This window comes from Citrus clementina, unplaced genomic scaffold, assembly GCF_000493195.1.
Source record: "Citrus clementina cultivar Clemenules unplaced genomic scaffold, Citrus_clementina_v1.0 scaffold_5, whole genome shotgun sequence".
Taxonomy (NCBI): Eukaryota; Viridiplantae; Streptophyta; class Magnoliopsida; order Sapindales; family Rutaceae; genus Citrus; species Citrus x clementina.
Window position 1 is genome coordinate 22,685,841 of NW_006262201.1, and position 8,576 is coordinate 22,694,416.

The 8,576-nt window shown below is 36.8% G+C and overlaps 2 protein-coding genes across 3 annotated transcripts; one reads left to right on the top strand and one right to left on the bottom strand.

Annotated features, from left to right (window-relative positions):
* The first annotated feature begins 467 nt into the window (after positions 1 to 467).
* Positions 468 to 1,903, top strand: LOC18042450 (2-(3-amino-3-carboxypropyl)histidine synthase subunit 1). Its single transcript, XM_006432421.2, has one exon. It carries the CDS (start codon positions 545 to 547, stop codon positions 1,859 to 1,861), a length of 1,317 nt encoding a protein of 438 aa, XP_006432484.1. The 5' UTR covers positions 468 to 544; the 3' UTR covers positions 1,862 to 1,903.
* Positions 1,904 to 4,944: 3,041 nt separating this feature from the next.
* Positions 4,945 to 8,224, bottom strand: LOC18042451 (actin-101). Of its 2 annotated transcripts, none has more exons than XM_006432422.2 (5): positions 8,072 to 8,224; positions 7,265 to 7,335; positions 6,755 to 7,148; positions 5,561 to 6,174; positions 4,945 to 5,430 (listed from the first exon to the last, which is right to left on the bottom strand). In XM_006432422.2, exons 2-5 carry the CDS (start codon positions 7,322 to 7,324, stop codon positions 5,365 to 5,367), a joined length of 1,134 nt encoding a protein of 377 aa, XP_006432485.1. In that variant the 5' UTR covers positions 7,325 to 7,335; positions 8,072 to 8,224; the 3' UTR covers positions 4,945 to 5,364. The 2 variants fall into 2 exon arrangements, with proteins under 2 accessions (XP_006432485.1, XP_024039781.1); XM_024184013.1 differs by lacking the exon at positions 8,072 to 8,224 and adding an exon at positions 7,984 to 8,050.
* Between the last annotated feature and the right edge of the window lie 352 nt (positions 8,225 to 8,576).

Here is an 8,576-nt window from a genome sequence, read left to right on the forward strand (position 1 = left end):
TATTATAATTTATTTTGTCTATATTTGAATAGAGAAAATTAAAGGAGTTATGATTTGTTAGAATAGTATCACATAAAAAGTAAATATTTTTTGGGCTCTCTACCTTATTTAATTAGTAAAATATCTCAATCTAATTTTCTTTAATTGGTAAAATTCTTTTTACCCAATAAATTTTGATATTTTACTTAATTTTAATTAATTACTATGAATCGTTGGATCTCGTCTAATAGTTCACTTTTATTCTACTATTGATACTGAAATTTTAGACCAACAATATAGAGGGACTCAAAAGTAAAATTTAAGTTAAAAGGAATTAAAGGAATAAATTCATTTATTAACCGGGTCAAATCTTGATCCTGACATTATTATTCATTTATTTTAGAAAACCTTGAAAAATTATGGAGCGTGATGATATTAACCCATTACGAAGTCCCTAGTTTTGAGTATTAGACCTCAGCACCAGTGTCCAACCCCTGGCTTAAAAAACCCTAGAAATCAAAATTAAACTCTAGGAACTCGAGATTATCTGATATATCATTTGGTGATGGACTCCGTAGAGAAACTCGAGATCAGAACGAGACCCAAGCCGAAGCGTTTCGTTAAAAACCAAATCCCAGAATCAATCCTCAACAACGCGTCCCTCAACTCCGCTATCGCCCTCCTCCCGCATAACTACAGCTTCGAAATCCACAAATGCGTCTGGCGCATCCGCTCCACGCGAGCTAAGCGCGTGGCCCTCCAACTCCCCGAAGGCTTACTCATGTACTCCCTCATTCTCTCCGACATCTTCACGTCCTTCGCTGACGTCACCTACTGCTTCATCCTTGGTGACGTCACTTACGGCGCGTGTTGCGTCGACGACCTTTCCGCATCTGCTCTAAACGCCGATCTTTTAATTCACTACGGCCACAGTTGTTTAGTCCCCGTTGATTTTACGAGAATACCCTGCCTTTACGTCTTCGTCGAGATCAAAATTGACGTCAACCGTCTGATTGACACTATCAAAGTCAACTATAGTGATCCTGGGAAACTGATACTTGCAGGTACGATACAATTCGCGTCAGCAATCAGGGCCGCCAAGCCAGAACTTGAAAAACAAGGATTTAAGGTTATGATTCCGCAGTCGAAGCCGCTGTCCGCTGGAGAAGTACTTGGTTGTACAGCGCCGAAGATTCCAGCGCGTGAATCGGACTTCAATTTGGTTTTTATTGCGGATGGGAGGTTCCATTTAGAGGCGTTTATGATTTCCAATCCAGGGATTAAAACGTTTAGATATGATCCCTATTTAGGGAAACTGTTTCTGGAGGAGTATGATAATAAGGGGATGAGGGAGACGAGAAAACGAGCAATAGAAAAGGCAATGAAGGAGGCAAGGACTTGGGGAATTGTGTTGGGTACATTGGGAAGGCAAGGGAATCCGAGAATTTTGGAAAGGTTGCAGAAGAGAATGGAAAAGAAAGGGTTTGATTACGTTGTCATTATGATGTCGGAGATCAGTCCTGCAAGAGTGGCGTTGTTTGAAGACAGTGTGGATGCTTGGATTCAAATTGCTTGTCCGAGATTGTCCATTGATTGGGGAGATGCGTTTACAAAGCCACTTTTGACTCCTTTTGAGGCTGAAATTGCACTTGGAGTCATACCTGGGTGGTGGGAAAGGGACAAGGAGAGGGAGAGGGAGAGGGAGAGGGAGGAGAGTAAATCATGTGGTGGATGTGGAAATGAAGATAAAAATTGTGACGGAGATGGTGATTATCCTATGGATTATTATGCACAGGATGGTGGGGAATGGAATTCTTCTTATGTAAAGAAGAAGTTAATGTTTCGTCCTTCTGCTGCAATCAGTGCTTCACATGAAATGTAATGCAAGGAGGTTACTTGTTCCATGTGAGAAGATTTAACTCTACTTATTCTTTTTTTTCCAATTGCTATCTGTCACTTAAGTAAATGCCACAATTTTGATGTACATGCACCTATTTCATAGCTTTTGTAGTATTGGTAGTTTCTCTATGATACGTCCAGTTTTAATGAAAGCTCTCTGATTTATATGCATATGCATCTTGAAAAAACGCGTATTCTTGCTTTGATCAGTATATTGCGTCCAAGAATGGTCTATCTTCAATATCACCATTGTGTTGGAATAGGGCAAAAGACCTTACTGATCGTAGACAAGTTACATGCAAGTCCTTAAATTGGTAAGTCTTTATATGTCACTGCTGGCACTAACATTAAATGAATTTAATTAATTAAGGTGCATACTCTGTTGCCTGACATCAAGAAGCCTCTCTGTATCCATATATTTAGGCTTTGGACAATTCTAAAAATCTTAGATCCGTGATCAAAAGCTACAACATTTTTTCCAAGCATTTGTAGGATTCTGCATCATAGTTCATTTTTTCTCGTCTCACATGAATTTGATCACATCTTCATAATCAAAGAGGTGCATGTCAATGCAAGTATGCGTATTAGCTATTGCTACCATATTGTTTTGATCGATGGTGTTTACTTAAATTGTTAAGTTGAAATAGTACATAGACTATTTGTGAAATCTTGATTTGGCTCTTCTGGCTGATGGATCCAACAAGAAATTTCCCTAAGATTTTAAACGGTTAGTTTTAGCATTTCATGTTGTTTTTCTAGATTTGCCCCGTCTTGACTGCTAAATGCTCATAAAGTCGTATTCCTTTTCACATGCATATTCTAATACTTTTTCAAAATTACAATTGATGGTACATTTTGAAAAGCAAGGAAACATATTAGACCTTTGTAATCTTATGTTATAATACCATTGTTATTAGAGACTCGTGTATCACTCATTGCTTCTTTTGATTTGCCAAATGTCACCTACGCACTAGCTTGATAATGTCACTAAAAATGTTGACCAAAAGCATTAACATTATATTGGTGCGAGTTTAATGGTAGGAGCATAATTCCCGTAAAAAAATTTAAAAGCTCCTCTGGTTTCATCTTCATATTTTCCCCACAAATTCTTCTTGTGCATTAATCAAACTTATTCTACTAAGAGTAATACATATACAAGCTCATTCACATAAACTGACGGTGATGTGGCAATAACATAGAGTGTACTCATGTAATTGTTTTAGAATTTGTTTAATTAGACTGTATCTATACTTGTATTCTTTTCTCAATTGAGTAATTTTGATGTCTTGCATTGTTACCAAGTTATCTGTCAAACCCTTTAAGAGTAGAAATCCAACGAGTCTCATTCTCCATGGCAGGAGGAATATTGATTGATAGACCCGACATGAAGCAATATTAGACTAAGCTTTGGCAGTTCAAATGCCCAGAAAGATAAAAGATAGTGATAGCGAATTTATGGGTGTTGATGTTGCCCAATACGGTCCAATTTCAATAAAATACAGATTGAGTAGTTTTTCCGTAAGATTTCAGTCCAATCCAGTATTTGAATATTGAAAGAAGCAAAATCTGTAAATTTTTCACTCATATTAGTCATCAATCCACCAAGATGAGTCCAATAACAACTATTAATTAGACTACAACTGATTGTTTTACCCTAGGGACAACTGTTATTTTATCCGCAGATGTCAACGTCCTCGAATATTATTTTACCCTAGAGATGTCTATTATTTTACCATTATTATTATTCAAGGAACGTCGACATCTATTACACTTATTATTTTACCCTCACCAATATTCGATCCTCTATTATTTTACTCTAAGGATGTCTATTATTTTAATCTTACTAATAATATTTGATCCTTGAATATTATTTTACTCTAGGGACTTCAATCATTTTACCCTTACTAATATTTAAGGGGCGTCAACGCCTACTCCATTTACTATTCTACCTATTCGAGGGACGTCAACGTCTACTCCACTTATTATTTTACAGATTCTCACTAATATTCAAGGACGTTGACTAATATTATTTTACCTTAGGGATGCCTATTATTTTACCCTCACTAATATTTGAGAAACACCAACGTCGTCGAATGTTATTTTAACCTAGGGATGTCTATTATTTTATCCTTACTAATATTCGAGAGATATCGATGTCTACTCCACTTATTATTTTACCTTCACTAATGTTCGAGAAACATCAACATCTACTCAACTCACATTTTCGAGGGATGTCAACGTCTACTCTACTTATTATTTTACCGTCACTAATATTGTAGGGACGAGGTCGACATATACTCGACTCACATTTTCGAAGGACGTCAACGTCTACTCCGCTTATTATTTTATCCTCACTAATCTTTTAGAGATGTCAACATCTACTCGATTCACATTTTCAAGGGATGTCGACATCTACTCCACATTATTTTACCCTCTAAGTCGACATTTACTCGACCACTTACACATTATTTTACCCTTCGAGGGACAACGTTGACATCTACTCGACTCCCATTTTTTAGGGACATCGACGTCTACTCCACTTATTATTTTACCTTCACTAATATTCGAGAGACGACATCGACGTTTACTAGACCACTGACACATATTATTTTACCCTTCGAGGGACGACGTCGACATTTGCTCGACTCACATTTTCGAGGGACGTCAACGTCTACTTCATTTATTATTTTACCCTCAATAATATTTGAGGCACGTCGAAACCTACTCGATTCACATTTCAAGGAAGGAATCAAGTTCTTATATTGCAATAGGGGGACTCGAACTCATGGTCACACAAATGTGCAAGCATGAGTTCTTTGGCCGAGTGGGTGATGAATCAAGTAATTAAAACCAATCAAATTGAACTCGTTCCATGAACTAGTTCAATACTAAATATGGGTGCCCAAACATCTGACTAGTGTGTCTGTCGTGCTAACAATCATGCAGAAAAAAATTGAAAAATCAAGCCAGAAACAGCAAATTGAAAAGACATTTAACTCACGATTTGAGCAGAGCTTTTCTCAAGCATTCATCTTTTAACTAAATAAAATCATTTGAATACCAGTTCACAAGCAAACCAGGAAGAAAGCTCTCAGCGAATAGACATCGAAAACAAAGTTATTCTTACAACAAAATATATGACTCAAAAACCCCAAAAGGGAGAAAATAAGAGAACAAAACTTTAACATTCTCTTCTAAGACAAGGCACCTAAAACTTTTTTGGCTAAGTGAAAAGTATAACTAGACCAAATAAAACAAGACCACTAATAAAAATACCAATACCAGCCACTCAATGCCAATAATAATTGGCTTCTAAAACCTAGTGAGATGGCTTATGGTATATATATTTCAAGCTCAAAACCCCTAGCATACACCATGATCTTTTTTCTCAATCAATAAAACAAAGCTTCATAAGTCAACCAAGCTGAACTCACATCTGATACAATACCGACTGATGAAGACTCACCATCAATGTGTTCACCCAACCTAAAAGCATTTTCTGTGTACAATAGCTGGACCAGATTCGTCATATTCACCCTTGGATATCCACATCTGCAGCAAGGGGCACAGAAATCAGCAAAGAAGCCCAATAACATTTGTTCAATTCATCACATCCTTACTAAACCTAATGTTGAAGAACAGCATAAAGCATACATTAAAAAGAAATTAACAAGTAGGGTACCTGTTGGAAGGTGCTGAGAGATGCTAGAATAGATCCACCAATCCAGACACTGTACTTTCTTTCGGGAGGAGCAACTACCTTGATCTTCATGCTACTAGGAGCAAGGGCAGTAATTTCCCTGCTCATCCGATCAGCAATTCCAGGAAACATAGTTGACCCACCACTAAGCACAATGTTTCCATACAGATCTTTCCTGATATCAACATCACACTTCATTATGGAATTGTAAGTGGTTTCATGAATTCCAGCTGCTTCCATTCCAATCAAAGATGGCTGGAAAAGTACTTCTGGGCAGCGGAACCTCTCAGCTCCAATTGTAATCACCTGCCCGTCAGGCAACTCATAACTCTTCTCAACTGCAGAGCTGCTTTTTGCAGCCTCCAACTCTTGCTCATAATCAAGGGCAACATACGCAAGTTTTTCCTTCATGTCACGGACAATTTCCCGCTCAGCAGTCGTGGTAAAAGAATACCCTCTCTCAGTGAGGATCTTCATCAAGGCGTCTGTTAGATCACGACCAGCAAGGTCCAACCGAAGGATGGCATGAGGGAGGGCATAGCCTTCATAAATGGGTACTGTGTGGCTCACACCATCACCAGAATCCAACACAATACCTATTCAAATAATCACACTTCTGGTGAATGCAAAAATCAAGAGATGAGTAATAAAGGTGAACAAATTAGCAATTTTCAATAACAATATAGGGAAAAAGAAGTTCAATCATCTGCCAAGTTTTCAGAACAAATGAAAGGTGAAGTTATTCCGTCCAATTGAACATCTTGCAACTTAGTCCCTTCGAGCTGGAATTATATTGGATAACTTAATTTCTTTTTGTGTTTATTCCACATTAAATACCACCTTTCCCTACTTTCTTATGGATCTCTCCAGTGAGGCATATAAAGCAATAAACTAAGAATTCACTGTCATTTCAACCTATAAAGGTTCTAGTAATCATTTAAAAGTTCATTCATTAAATCAATGACCTCCAAATATATTAGGTAGCTAATACTTTTCTTTTATTACTTCCTTGTGTTTCCTTTGTTTATTCTCCACCTTTCCCTATATCCTTATGCAGCTTTCTAGCGAGCCATAAAAAGCACTATGGACCAAGGATTCATAACTCTAATTTGAATTATATGAGATTTACTAATCACAGAATACTTGCAAGGCCAAAAATTTATAATGAATGCAAACCTGTTGTACGACCACTGGCATAAAGGGAAAGAACGGCCTGGATTGCAACATACATAGCAGGCACATTGAAGGTTTCAAACATGATCTGGGTCATTTTCTCTCTGTTGGCTTTGGGGTTGAGGGGTGCTTCGGTCAGAAGTACAGGGTGTTCCTCAGGGGCCACACGAAGCTCATTGTAGAAAGTGTGATGCCAAATCTTTTCCATGTCATCCCAATTGCTGACTATACCATGCTCAATTGGGTACTTCAAAGTTAGGATACCCCTTTTCGATTGGGCTTCATCACCTACGTAAGCATCCTTTTGACCCATCCCAACCATGACGCCTGTGTGACGAGGTCTGCCAACAATACTAGGGAAAACTGCCCTTGGAGCATCATCACCAGCAAAACCAGCCTGGAAATTATCACGACGCCGAAGAAATCAGCACTTGTCCCAGCAGAAAATTTGCTAAATTTTTCATCAGAGTAGATTGAACGAATGATATGAAACCAAACAGATAATATACTAACCTTGACCATTCCAGTTCCATTGTCACAGACAAGGGGTTGAATATCCTCAGCATCAGCCATCTTTTATGATTCTAGAAAAGAGAAATCATAGTAGGAGATGAGAAGGAAAAAATACTTAAAACAATCAAAAGAAATACAGATAAAACAAAATCTTTTCAAGTAGGACATGCTTAACTCAGTATGAAATTCACAGATAAATATGAACACCCCAGAAAAAATTAAAATCAACAATCCATTCGTCACATGATATAAATAGGTAAACAATCCATTTCTTGATTGTTACTTCTTCTGATAATTAACCAAACATGCCAAAGACTGATCATTTACCATTTGAATCTTGTTAAGCATGTTTAAATCCATATAATAATCACTGTAACTATTGGGGCAATAGCAATTTCAGATCAACGACACTTATCACAGATCCTACTATCACATTTTATTAAAAGCTGAACAATGCCAATAATTTTTAAAAAAGATGTTCGAGATCAAACAAATGATTTTTAGAGGCTCATATGACTGCAAAAACAAAAAGTAAAAAGGCCATTTGATTGCCAAAAATTCTCTAGTCCGACAGATTTCCAGAAACCAACCTGTGAGTCAGGCTGATTCAAAACCAAAATATTAACTGAAAGCAGAGATTAATCCAAACAAAGAAATATGCATGTATAGCAGCAGATCTACATCAGTAAAAAAAGGGGGGGAGGGGGGGTAGTTTCTACCTTTATTGAAACAAACAGAAATAACAAACAGTGGCTTCATATGAAAGATTTTGGAAAATTGGAGGACAGATAATAAAAAGGAACATACCTTTGATTAAGCAAAGGAAAAGCGTTTAATCTTCTAATCTGTGGAACGCAAGTAAAAGATTAACTTCAGCTAGCGGAAGCGGAGAAGCACTAAAGAATATATATTTAAGGGTCAAAATGTTTTTATATCACCAAGCCAAATGAAAACGAAATGCAAATGGAATTTAACTTGAGCTGTATTTGGTAGAAAAGAAAAGTGCTTACTTGCAAAAGAAAATAAAATGTGAAATCTTTACTTCTTTTTTCAATTTTTTATAATTGTTTTTAAATTTTTTTTTTCCAATTCGGAACCTACAAAGGATATACAGTGCACCACAACTATCGACTTAAGTTTTTAGGCTAATCGAAAAGCACTTATCTTACCTATAGGATTAGACTTTAAGTGGTTCATTTGAACTGGATTGGATCCTTTTAGGATTAATTAATGTCACTCGATCATTATCAAATTGACTATATTTTTTTTTATTTACAAGTATCCTATCAGAGTGCCTTATACATCTAATAAA

What these genes read in the sequence shown, in the direction of transcription:
- LOC18042450 (XM_006432421.2), top strand. Translation starts at nt 545, where the DNA reads ATGGACTCCGTAGAGAAACTCGAGATCAGAACGAGACCCAAGCCGAAG.
- LOC18042451 (XM_006432422.2), bottom strand. Translation starts at nt 7,324, where the DNA reads ATGGCTGATGCTGAGGATATTCAACCCCTTGTCTGTGACAATGGAACT. An exon ending in ATGGAACTGGAATGGTCAAG is followed by an intron (nt 7,149 to 7,264) that starts GTTAGTATATTA and finishes GATAATTTCCAG; the next exon opens with GCTGGTTTTGCTGGTGATGA. An exon ending in TGCCAGTGGTCGTACAACAG is followed by an intron (nt 6,175 to 6,754) that starts GTTTGCATTCAT and finishes TTATTTGAATAG; the next exon opens with GTATTGTGTTGGATTCTGGT.